The sequence below is a fragment of the Carcharhinus amblyrhynchos genome, chromosome 19 (genome assembly GCF_965287045.1).
Source record: "Carcharhinus amblyrhynchos chromosome 19, sCarAmb.v2.hapA, whole genome shotgun sequence".
Lineage (NCBI taxonomy): Eukaryota > Metazoa > Chordata > Chondrichthyes > Carcharhiniformes > Carcharhinidae > Carcharhinus > Carcharhinus amblyrhynchos.
Genome location: NC_137342.1, coordinates 14,891,099 through 14,904,633, shown reverse-complemented (window position 1 = coordinate 14,904,633; position 13,535 = coordinate 14,891,099). Strand labels below are relative to the sequence as shown.

At 42.1% G+C, this 13,535-nt stretch overlaps 1 protein-coding gene across 1 annotated transcript in view; it reads left to right on the top strand.

Annotated features, from left to right (window-relative positions):
• Nucleotides 1–13,535, top strand: part of LOC145355321 (copine-8) — a 343,466-nt gene that overhangs the window by 80,341 nt on the left and 249,590 nt on the right. The window contains exons 3-4 of the mRNA XM_080207280.1: nucleotides 10,141–10,187; nucleotides 12,191–12,294. Of these exons, the coding sequence (XP_080063406.1) occupies nucleotides 10,141–10,187; nucleotides 12,191–12,294 (151 nt within the window). The remainder of the gene's footprint in view (nucleotides 1–10,140; nucleotides 10,188–12,190; nucleotides 12,295–13,535) is intronic.

Genomic DNA, 13,535 nt, shown 5'->3' with positions numbered 1-13,535 from the left:
GAGGCAGTCTGCGTTTGTTTTAGAAACATGGGCTCAGGTTTCCATTCCTGGGTCAGCTGGGCCAAGGTGGAGGAATTTCCAGTTCTGCAAAAATGTCAGCTCGCGGTTTGGACTTTGATTTTGTGAGGGGCAGGTTGGATTGGGTGTTGAGTGTGGCTGGGTGGAAGACCTGCCCCATGTTCTGGTGTTTTATTTAAATTATTTTGTAAAGCAAACTTGAAAGAAAAACACTTGTCCAGTCCTCGCTGTTCTTGCCCCCAGCATTCTTGAATGCCCCATTCATGCCAACCTATGCAACATCGTCCTCCTCAAACATTCACCTGGGCTCCTCATACCCCATAGCCCCTTATCCCCATGGCCAACCCAAATGCCAATTCATGCTAACCCATGCCCCCCACCCTCCCCAAATACCCCTTACTTAGCCTCCCATACCAAATTATCTGGTATTCTTTGACAGTTTCTTTACAGCTTGACAGTTCTTTGACAAGCTTCACAGGTTTGACAGTTCTTTGAAAATTCTATGAAAGCTTTGACAGTTCCAATGAGTTTATGCACCTTTTACACACAATCATGTTTACTTTTAATAATCCGAAAGGTTGATGTGCCTCCCCCCAAAGCATTATTTACCTATCCCAATTGGTTCCCTGGCACCATATCCAAGGAGGTACTTTACCTCTGTGAAGGGGTACACTGGCTCCCCAAATAAATGTACCAAGTTCAAACATCCTTTTACTATGTCTAATCTGCACACCTCAGGTTTCACACTCCTGAGTCACCAAAAACCCATGTCAGTGGAGGTAGCTATCATAGAAACCCTACGGTACAGAAGGAGGTCATTTGGCCCATCGAGTCTGCACCGACCACAGTCCCATCCAGGCCCTACCCCCACATCCCTATATATTTTACCCACTAATTCCTCTAACCTAAGCATCTTGGAACAGTAAGGGGCAATTTTAACATGGCCAATCAGCCTAACTTCCACATGTTTGGATTGTGGGAGGAAACCGGAGCGCCCGGAGGAAACCCATGCAGACAAGAGGAGAATGTGTAAACTCCACACAGACAGTGACCCAAGCTGGGAATCGAACCCAGGTCCCTGGAGCTGTGAAGCAGCAGTGCTAACTACTGTGCCGTACTGTGGTACTGATGATTTATAGTGTTCACTGCCCCTATAAACTGCACATGTGTGAATCCTGGCCCAATTCCTCTGTGAAAATAAGAAATATTGGGAGGGATTCTCCGGCCACGCACGCCCCTAGGCAGAAAATTCCTTCCCGAGGTCAACGGACTTTTGAATGATCTACCTAATTTTCTGATTCGCCTGCTACGATTCCCTTGGTGGGTGAGACTGGAAAATTTTGGCCAGTGTGTTTGGGGGCTGGACTTCAAATTTGCAGCAATATCTGAGATATTTGTCATGATAGAGATTGTCTCCATCTTACTTTCTCTCCATTGTAGCAAAAAATCTGGGCCATGGTAAGAAAGGCTTGGGAGGGCAGAATAATTGCACCAGTGGATTTTTTCCTGACCTAATTAATGGCCCAGATTTTGCCGGCAAGGGGCATCCTGCTAGACCTATTTGTGCACATTTCTGTCTAACATTTTCTCATCCACAAAATTGTGGGAATTGAGAGCTGACTATAGCATGGCAAAAGGATATTTGGGATTGGTGAACAATGGGACAAGCAGGGTATTTCCTTCTCGGTGAGATTTCTGATTGAGAAATAGAGAGGGGAATGAAAGAGTCATGAATCAGAGTGGGTAAATTTAATGTCAAAATCAGAAAGAGAAATAAAGACAATTGAAGAAGATTGGGTGGAGAGATGAAAGGAAAATGTAAGAGTTTATTTTTATTTAAAGTTTATTTATTAGTGTCACAAATAGGCTTACATTATCACTGCAGTGAAGTCACTGTGAAAATCCCCTACTCGTCACACTGGGTACAGTGAAGGAAAATTTAGCATGGCCAATGCATCTGATCACTGCACCTTTCCGATTGTGGGATATATAGCACCCAGAGGGAACCCACGCAGACACAGGGCGAATGTGCAGACTCCACACAGACGGTAGTGACCTAAGCCGGGAATTGAACCCAGGTCCTTGACACCGTGAGGCAGCAGTGCTAACCACTGTCACTGTAAAGGTTGACGTTTTAAAATCGCCACCAATAATTCAGAACCTAAAGGAATGAGCATCCATGCTTTTAATTTTTCACTTTCTGGGCAAGGCAGCTTTATTGGCAGTCATTAATAATTATCAATCAGATTGATAAGGGTACTCAATTTGTTAATTACTAGACTTGTCTTTCTGTGAGGATTCTATGATCAATGATTCATGATCTAAATGGGCAAATGCAGCAACTCCAAGAAATCAGGGGAGCTTATGGGTGAGATGCTGTTTTCAAGATGTCAGTGGCAAAATCGTGCAAATCAGCCAGCAATATATATTGATTTGCAATTAAGAATGTATCCCCTCCTTCGCCACATCTTGCTGTCTGATTTGCACATAAGAAACAGAGCTCATTGTTTGCATGATATTCCACCATCTCCCCTCCAACCCTGCCCCAATAAAGTTCTTGTCCAATATGATACAATTTATCCTGAGTGGACAGCACCACCTTACATAATCAAAAAATGAATTCCATGGTATAAATAAAACTGCAGCATCAGTAATTCATTAAGTATTTTTGAGGGCCCCTTTAGGATGGTCTATCGCACAGCCCAAGGACACTATTATCAGTTATTGCGTTTAAAAACATGACTTTCCAATAGCAAATAAATCAGTTCCATTAGATGCCACATATTATATAGAAAGTATATTTGTAGTACCTTTTTAAATGTATCATTTACAATATTTGGACTAGTTCAATTTAGTCTGTCTTGGCAACTGGTTTGAAACAATTGTTTCCCTGCTCTCTAATCATACAGTTTGATATTATTGTTCATGCATTTAATCTGTACATATTTGACTGTTGCAATTGATTTAGCTTGATTACCAATTGTGCCAAAGCATTCTATTACTTTGTAATGTAAAAAAGATAATTTTAACCTTCAACGTTATGTATTTAAAGCTTACCTTAAGTCCTGCATCTCTTAACTTTGATTATTCTACCAATGCTAAAATCTATTTTATGTTGCCTTCATCTTGTTTAAACGTCAACTGCCACCCCCTCCCTCCCCCACCTCCGCCCCGGCCTCAATTTTCTGAATTCAGAGTATAGTCTAGGCCAACGATCCCTAATGTTAATGTGGCGGATGAAGTTGTTTGTTGGAGCGTGGATGCATGAAGGTGGGAGAGATGGGTGCCACTTCAATCTTGGGGTGCTTTCAGCATGCATGCAGTGATGGTGCTTTGATTCATTCCAGTGAGTGCTGAAAATCCTCTTTCACAAAGGAACGTGTGGAATGAGCAGAGCAGTCTCGATGGGCCGAGTGGTCTAATTCTGCTCCCGTGTCTTATGGTCTACGTCTTATGGTAAAGGGCCTCAAAGCCTTGCCGGTTTCGTCTGAAACTAGAGGATAGTCTGCATGCATTTGCACCCAAAAATCTGCAAATAGCTTTTGTTGGAGCTCCATCTTGAGCGTGTCACTAGTTGCAGTGTCAAGGAGGACCTTCTTGTGACTTGGGAATTACAGGAAAATTTGAGAAAGGGTATACCTCACCCAGCTCTTCGTATTTTAAAAGTTTATTTATTAGTGTCATGAGTAGCTTTATATTAACACTTCAGTGAAGTTATTGTGAAAATCCCCTAATTGGCACCTGTTTGGGTACACCAAAGAAGAATTTAGCACAACCAGCACATCTTTCGGACTGTGGGAGGAAACCAGAGCACCCGGAGGAAACCCATGCAGACACAGGAGAACATGCAAACTCCGCACAGTGATCCGAGCTGGGAATCGAACCTGGGTCTCTGGCACTGAGGCAGCAGTGCTAACCACTGTGTCACCGTGCTGTGTTGTCCATTAGGTTGGAAATAATCTAGTAACTTTGCTGTATCAGTTTAATGATATGATGCTTGCTGTTGCGTTCGATGCTGTCCTGCAAGTTTTTCAAGACTTTGTACAGGCTTGGAAATATTTCAGCATTGTTTTCTTCCAGACAACAAGCCCAAAATGCCAGCCTTTTCATACTGGTCTCAATTCTGTCCTGGATATTGGAATTTTTGCACTTGTCCCTTATTTAACTCATTTAGGAGAAAGAAAATATCTGATGTGTAACCTAGACATAAGAACATAAGAACTAGGAGCAGGAATGGGCCATCTGGCCCCTCGAGCCTGCTCTACCATTCAATAAAATCGTGGCTGATCTTTTTGTGGACTCAGCTCCACTTACCCGCCTGCTCACAATAGCTCTTAATTCCTTTACTGTTCAAGCATTTATCTATCCTTGCCTTAAAAAACATTCAATGAGGTAGCTTCGATTGCTTCACTGGGCAGGGAATTCCACAGATTCACAACCCTTTGTGTGAAGAAGTTCTTCCTCAACTCAGTCTTAAATCTGCTTTCCCTTATTTTGAGGTAATGCCCCGTAGTTCTATTTTCACCCACCAGTGGAAACAACGTCCCTGTTTCTATCTTATCTATTCCCTTCATAATCTTACGTGGTTCTACAAGATTCCCCTCATTCTTCTGAATTTCAATGAGTATAACTCCAGTCTACTCAGTCTCTCCTCATAAGCCAACCCTCTCAACTCCAGAATCAACCTAGTGAATCTCTTCTGCACCCCTCCAGTGACAGTATATCCTTTCTCAAGTAAGGAAACCAAAACTGTATACAGCACCCTAGGTGTGGCCTGACCAGTACCTTTATACAGCTATAACGTAATCTCGCTGTTTTAAAACTCCATTCCTCTAGCAGTGAACAACAAAATTCCATGTGCCTTCTTAATTATCTGCTGCACCTGCAAACCAACTTCTTGAGATTCCTGCATAAGAACACTCAGGTCCCTCTGCACAACAGCAAGCTACAATATTTTACCATTAAAATAATAGTCCATTTTACTGTTATTCCTACCAAAATGAATGGCCTTACATTTACCAACAGTGTACTCCATCTGCCAGACCTTTGCCCACTCAGACTATCTATATACTTTTGCAGACTTTCAGCATCCTCTGCACATTTTGCTCTTCCACCCACCTTAGTGTCATCTGCGAATTTTGACACAGCATACTTGGTCCCCAATTCCAAATCATCTATGTAAATTGCAAACAATTGCGATCCCAACACTGATCCGTGAGCCAACCAGAAAAACACGCATTTACCCCCACTCTTTTTACTTTCTGTTAGTTAACCAATCCTCTGTTCATGCTAATACATTACCCGTAAGCGCGAGGTGGTCCACTTTGGTAGGAATAATGGTAGGAAGGATTAATACTTACGTGGCGAAAAACTGCAGCAGGCGACTGTGCAGAGGGACCTCGGGGCCCTTGTGCATGAGTCGCAAAAACCCAGCCTGCAGGTGCAGCAGGTGGTCAGGAAGGCTAATGGGATGTTGGCCTTCATAGTGAGGGGGATTGAATATAAAAGTAGGGAGGTCTTGCTGCGGCTGTATAGGGCATTGGTGAGGCCGCAGCTGGAGTACTGTGTGCAGTTTTGGGCCCCGTACTTACGCAAGGATATTTTGGCCTTGGAGGGAGTGCAGAGGAGGTTTACTAGGCTGATGCCGGAGTTGAGGGGGTTGAACTATGAGGAGAGGCTGAATAAACTAGGCTTGTACTCGTTAGAGTTTAGAAGAATGAGCATAAGAACATAAGAAATAGGAGCAGGAGTAGGCCATCTAGCCCTTCGAGCCTGTCCCGCCATTCAATAAGATCATGGCTGATCTGTCGTGGCTCAGTTCCACATTCCCGCCCTTTCCCCATAACCCTTAATCCCCTCTCTTATCAAAAACCCATCAACCCGCATCTGAAAAATATTTAGCGAGGTAGCCTCCACCACTTCAACGGGCAGAGAATTCCAGAGATTCACCACCCTTTGAGTGAAGAAGTTCCTCCTCAACTCCGTTCTAAACCGCGCCCCCCCCCCCCTTATCTTGAGGCTGTGCCCCCTAGTCCTACTATCCTTTCTGAGCGGGAAGAGTCTCTCCACCTCTATCCTATCCATCCCATTCATCATCTTATACGTCTCAATGAGATCTCCGCTCATTCTTCTAAACTCCAACGAGTACAACCCAATTTATTCAGCCTCTCCTCATAGCTCAACCCCCTCAACTCCGGCATCAGCCTAGTAAACCTCCTCTGCACTCCCTCCAAGGCCAAAATATCCTTGCGTAAGTACAGCGCCCAAAACTGCACACAGTACTCCAGCTGCGGCCTCACCAATGCCCTATACAGCCGCAGCAAGACCTCCCTACTTTTATATTCAATCCCCCTCGCTATGAAGGCCAGCATCCCATTTGCCTTCCTGACCACCTGCTGCACCTGCAGGCTGGGTTTTTGCGACTCATGCACAAGGACCCCGAAGTCCCTCTGCACCGTCGCCTGCAGCAGTTTTTCGCCACGTAAGTAATAATCCTTCCTACCATTATTCCTACCAAAGTGGACCACCTCACACTTGCCAACATTAAATTCCATTTGCCATTTCCTGGCCCATTCACCCAGCCTATCTAGATCCTTCTGTAGACTCTCCACACCCGCCGCACAATTTGCCGTTCCACCAATCTTGGTGTCATCAGCAAATTTTGACACCCTACACTCGGTTCCCTCCTCCAGATCATCCATATAAATGGTAAATAGCTGAGGCCCCAGCACCGACCCCTGGGGCACTCCACTAGTCACCATAAGGTGACTATGAGGGGAGATCTCATTGAGACGTATAAGATGATGAATGGGATGGATAGGATAGAGGTGGAGAGACTCTTCCCGCTCAGAAAGGACAGTAGGACTAGGGGGCACAGCCTCGTTGAAGTGGTGGAGGCTACCTCGCTAAATATTTTTAAGACGCGGGTTGATGGGTTTTTGATAAGCGAGGGGATTAAGGGTTATGGGGAGAGGGCGGGAATGTGGAACTGAGCCACGACAGATCAGCCATGATCTTATTGAATGGCGGGACAGGCTCGAAGGGCTATAAGGCCTACTCCTGCTCCTATTTCTTATGTTCTTATGTAACACTGTGCACCTTTATCTTATGTAGCAGTCTTTGGTACGGCACCTTGCCAAATGCTTTCTGGAAATCCATAACAGCCAGCTGTATCATACAGTCACCCACGGCCACCTTTCTCATTCCCTCGCTCCCACTTATCGCCCATCTCGCTCTCTCCCTAAGCTGTGCCTTTGCTCACAAGGAGGGTTGGGAATAGAAGTGGCGAGCAGGGGTTGGGGGAGATGGCAAACAAGAGGGTTAGGGGAGAGGAGAGCGATCAGGTGAATGGCAAGTGGGGGAGTTGGAATGGGATGCTGAGCGGTTCAGGGGAAGGACATGATGATTGGGAGGGCTAGAGGAGGGAGAAGAAATGGCATGAATAGAAATGTCGGGGAGAGAACCAGCAGATTTGTTTTTAAAAAGACTATCTACACAAACAGCAATCAACTTCACACTAACCTGTTTAAGATATGCCCCTGTCTACATCAAAGGGGAGAAAGTTGAAATGGTTGATGGCTTCAAGTTTTTAGGTGTCCAAATCACTAACAACCTGTCCTGGTCCCCCCCATGCTGACACTATAGTTAAGAAAGCCCGCCAACGCCCCTACTTTATCATAAGACTAAGGAAATTTGGCAAGTCAGTTTTGTCTCTCACCAACTTTTACAGGTGCACTGTAGAAAGCATTCTTTCTGGTTATATCACAGCTTGGTGTGGCTCCTGCTCTTTCTAAGACCATGAGTAACTACAAAACATCGTGAATGTAGCCTAATCCATCGCGCAAACCAATCTTCCATCCATTGACTCTGTCTACACTTCCTGCTGCCTCAGCAAAGCAGCCAGCATAATTAAGGACCTCACATACTAGGGATATTCTCTCTTCCACCTTCTTCCATCAGGAAAAAGATACAAAAGTCTGAGGTCACGCACCAACCAACTCAAGAACAGCTGCTTCCCTGCTGCCATCAGACTTTTGAATGGACCTACCTCACGTTAAGTTGATCTTTCTCTGCACCCTAGCTATGACTGTAACACTACATTCTGCACTCTCTCCTTTCCTTCTCTGAATGGTATGTTTTGTCTGTATAGTGCACAACAAACAATACTTTTCACGGCATGTTAATACATGTGACAATAAATCAATTGAAGATAATCAGTTGAACTCATAACGGGGCTCATTTATATTTACTGGAAGTGACATACATTCACACAAAGGCTCATACTCTGCAAACAAAAGGAATATTAAGACTTGTGCCTTTTTAAAATTACCCGTGACCTTGGGGAGCCTGTTGTTCTCCATTGTTTTCTCAATAGCAACATCTCAGTCAATCAGAGTCAAATTGCCAACCAATCAGCACCCTTTTCTCTTGTAGTATAAATTGTTACGATTGTTTGAAATTTGGCATTCTTGCATTTGTCCTGATGGGTGCAAAATTAAAAGCATCAACCACATGTCTCTGTTTTCAGCAAAATACTAACATGCATTTACTTCTGGACTTGTAGTCCTTGTTGAGAATGTATTGATTTACTGATTTTTTTTTTTGTAGCTGTAGTTACGAAGGAAGCAAGATTTCCTGTACTCATTTATCTGCAGTGAGAACACTGTTTATTTACACTCCTGCGGCTGAACATTTCTAATTCTTGCAATGTGAGAGTGGGAAAGGGTGAGCTACAAATCGGGTCTGGTTTTCCCCACTAGATTCTGTAGCTGCTTGCCTGGGGTGTTGGGGAGGTAGAGCCAGGGGATGGCACTCCTGACCTGGTCAAATACATCAAGCGAAAGCAAGTGTACCTCATTTAGAACTTCTTGTAAGTATGCAGTCACTTCAAAGAAATGAGAAAACCAGCAACAGTTCAGAGAGAATGCATGTTTCATATTTATTCCAAGGGGTGTCTTGAGATTCTGCCCCAGTGATGCATGTTTAACCAGGGTCAGCTCCAGAGACACTTAGCACTCAGGATGCTGAGTCTTCAAATTTGTGACCTCCTGCATTATTTAAAGTTTTCTGTGTACAGTACTATGCGAAATGTGCCAATAATTTACATGTACTTGCGCTTAACACTGTATATAATTTCATTTTAAATTTACCCATACATTTGTGCAAATTACATTTTTTTTAAAGCTTTTATTATGAGCAATTCTGTGTTGATGCTTTGTGATCTATTGCACGTTTTGTGTAATTCTCATCCTCCATTTCTCAATATTCTAAGACATAACTGATACAGAGCCACAATTTTTATTACTGTAGTTCACAAATAAAGGTGGAAACCTCTGAGGAGTGTCAGTCACAGTTGGGTAGTCGGCGGGAGGTGTGGTCAAGAGGATATTTGGTAGAGGGGAAGAGTGTAGTCTGGCTTCAGGAGGGCAGTTGGGGTTGGGAGATGGGTTGGAGAATTGAGGGGTATTCGCAGGGTTAGTTGAGGCATTGGGAGGGTGGCCGGGGAAGTGGGAGGGTAGTTAATAGGGTTGGGAACAAGGAGATAGTCAGTCAGGACCAGGGATCTGGGGTGGTGATCGGGAAATTGTTTGAGGGGTTCAGTCGGGGATTGGGGGGGAGGTCAGTACTATCATTACCCAAGAGTTATAAGTGGCTTTAATTCTTCTAACTTTTCCTGGGTAAATATTCTTTTAAGAGAGTCTGAACCATCTGACATGTCTAATTTAAATTGGGAGCATCAGATGGTTCCCAGTGCCGGGGAAGTTGAAAATTTGAACTTCCTATTGTGTGAGAACTTCTGGAAGGGTCCTTCAGTTCACCTTCTTGGATACACGGCCATCCACTTACTAACCCCTTCCTGCTCTATCCCAGGAGATCAGCAGTTATGTGTGAAGTGTGCACATGATTAATTCTAATCAATTTCTTAAAATGAACAATCAAGTTAATCTGAACCTAGCATCCCTAATTTCACATCAGCTAACCCAGAAATCAAATAAATGTATGAAATAATTTGTCATGTCGTGTTCTTTTTATATCACGTGTATCAGCAGTAAAGGTAGTTTATGTCATGTTGTGGTGATTAATTGTAATTAATCTTCATATCTATGCATTGTTTTCCTGCAGTTTGTGTTTTGTATTTGCAAGGAATTGGGAACAAAGAGTGGAGAGAGGTATGTATTCCCTAATGCAACTTAAAACAAATGCTGCATTTTAAACAATAATGGAATAAAATAGGATGTCAAAGCCATCGCTAGCACCATTAAATAAAACTTAACAAGTTAAACCTTTTGGTGGAATTCCAAGAGGGCAGTTGCAGATAGAATAAGCATTAAAAGTAGCTGATTATTATTTAAAACCTGCCACGAGATAAGAACATACTGCAGAAGTGTTTGCTTCTCCCTCCACCCCCCCCAGTCTTTACTGGAGTGATGTATCACTGACGATAGACATATTTCCAGTTTTGGGGTCATTTGCAGTGTTTCTGGATGAGAAACGAACTCCGTTTTTTTTCCAGGTTTCTCATTATTTTCATTGTTCCAGTGTTAGGGCTCCCTGGTGGTCTCCATAGGCCTTGTCCAAAGAAGCCAACTCCTCTCCAACACTCAGTGGCTTCTCATCTCCCTTTGCTTATGATGAAGTCAGTGGGCAGTCAGGGAAGAGGCTGGAACAGTAGTCCTAGCATTCTTTGTGCTTTGAACAATCCCAGTTTTGTTTCTCTTTAGTTATAGGTACTAACTATGCCTCAGTAATACTCTCACCTCTCAGTCCAGAGTTATGAGGTTAAATCCCATTCCAGAGACTCAAGATCAAAAATCGAAGCTGACCCTCCTTTGCAGTTCTGAGGGAGGTCCATCTTTTGGATGAGATGTTAAGTTGTGGCCCTGTCAGCTAGATATAAAAAAAACTAGGGAACCTAGTCAGAGAAGAGGAGGACAGTTTTCCTCAGTGTCCTGGTCAAGATCTAGCCATCAATTGACACCTTAAACAGATGATCTGGAACCTTACTACACATTACAACACTGACCATGCTGTAAAGTGTTGAGATCATGAAAGGCACTATGAAGAATTCAAACTTTTCATTTTCTGTAATGGATGTCCAATTACTGGAAATAGCTGTTCTCTATTTACCTAAACAGAACTCCTTAACCTGGACTTTCTGCTTGGTTGTATGTTTTTCTTCCCATAGTTCACTTCAAATCACCAAAATCCAGTGCAAAAGACTGGAAATTTAAATGCAAATTATCTTCAGCACAGCTCCTGTTTCATTTTATTCATTTGCAGGCATTCAAGAAGAATCTAAAAGCTAAATTGTTTTTGGGTGCTAGGACTCTGATGTGAAAGTCTTTGAATGTAACAATAATATACCAAGAGACTGACTACTATACACCAATGTCACTTGTAAATGGTTTTGTATAATTTATTTCAAAGTAATTTTTTGCATTTTGAAATTGGGCTATTTGCAGGCTTAAATGCCTATTTTTTTGTGATTAATACTTTTTGCTGTATTAATGAAATGGCACCAATTTACTACACTTAAATATATCAAGGAATATTTATATTTCTAAAACAAATTTGTTTAAAAAAAATTAGTTTCTGAAATGCTGCCTGATTGCATTAGTCCATGGCAGATTTTGCTTCAGAGTGATGTGCAAATAATTTGAGCAGAAATTTGGGGAAATAAGCATCAAAATGGGTTTAATTTTGGGAGGACAAAGCTGGAACTCCATTCACTTTCTATTCATTTCTGTCACTATTGAGATAATACTTTGAAATCTCTGTTAAGCTCATGAGTCAGAGACTTAACCTGAAGTTAAATGTTCAATTTTCAATTAACCTCTGCACCTTTTGTAATTATGCATGAGTTTTTCATAATAAGTGTTTAACATGATATTTGCTAACGTCTATGAAACCAAATTGGATCGTGAGAATTGCTTGGCATGCAATATTTATCAGTATTACATAAGCCTATGCTTTACTTTTCTACTAACACTGCAGAGTGGAAAGTATGGCTTCAAATTTCTAATTTGGGCAGTTCAATTCAGTATATTTTTATTATTCACTGTCTTTATCTATAAATGTGGATTATACTTCTTGACAAATTTACCTTCCTGAAAATGTCAATAGATATACAAGATAAGAGGTGGTTTAAATTAAATATTTTTCTTTGTAACAGTATGGAAGAACAGAAGCTATCGATAATACATTGAACCCAGATTTTGTACGAAAATTCCTTCTAGATTACTTCTTTGAAGAACGCCAGAACCTCCGATTTGACCTGTATGTACCTATGCTTTAAAGATCCATCACTAGATCATTTTTTATTTTATTATTGCATCTACTCTTGTTAAAAATATAACTAATGCTGTTCACTATTTTAATTTACTTTAAATCAACTGCTTTGATTTTACAGAGTCTGAGCTGATAGGCTGTAGAGTCTTTTTATCTTGCATGCATCAGGACAAATGCAAGAATATCAAATTTCAAAGAGAACAACAATTTACACTGCCTGAGGAAAAGGGATTGATTGGTTGGCAGGGCGACACCAGTAAGCCTGATAGGTCCCTCTGCTGTTGCATTCCCTATGGAATTGTACCTTTTTCTTTTGCACTACCTTTCCTCATTCTTCCTTAAAATAAATTACTTCGCACTTCCCTGCAGTAAATTTCATTTGCTACACCTGCCCATTCCACCAGCCCACGTCCTTAATAAAATGAATCTCAAAGATGATAATCTCTAGATTATTATCGGAGCCATGAGCAAATTGGCACAGGACAAGTAAGATTAGAAAGATGAATGCATGGCTCAAAGACTGGTGTGGAAGATGTAGGTTCCGGTTCATAGGTTACTGGCACCAGGACAGAAGACGTTGGAGGCTGTGCCATTGGGATATTTACACCTAAACCTTGCTGGGTTGAATATACTAGCAAGCCACAAAAACTAGGGAAGCAAAAAGGGTTTTAAACTAAATAAGAAGGGCAAGGGATCAAGCTTGGTGAGGTGTAACAAACCAAGAGGTAGATTCAAGGCAGCAGACTATAATAATATGGGAAATTAGGTCATAGAATAGCAAGAAGAGAGAGATCAAACCCAAGAATACACCAACTGTCAAAACTAGATGTTACAAAAATAACAAAGTATATGAATTGATAGTGCACGTTGAAGTAAATAAATATGATCTCAAAGCCATTAGGGAGACATGGTGACATTGGGTCGTGAATGTTGAGGGCTATATGACATTCAAGAATAATAGGAAGCTAGGTAAAGGTGGAGAGGTGGCATTATTGATTAAGGATAGTGCTGGTGCAATGGTTAGAGATGATCTTGGTTCAGGAGATCAGGATGTAGAATTGGATTGGGTGGAGATGAGGAATAGTCAGGGAAAGCAGTCACAAATGAGACTGGTCTACAGGCTCCCTAACAGTAACTGCAATGTAGGGAAAAGTATACAAAAAGAAATATTGGAGGCATGTGAGAAAAGGGCACCAATATTCATAGATGATTTTAATCTACATACAAAC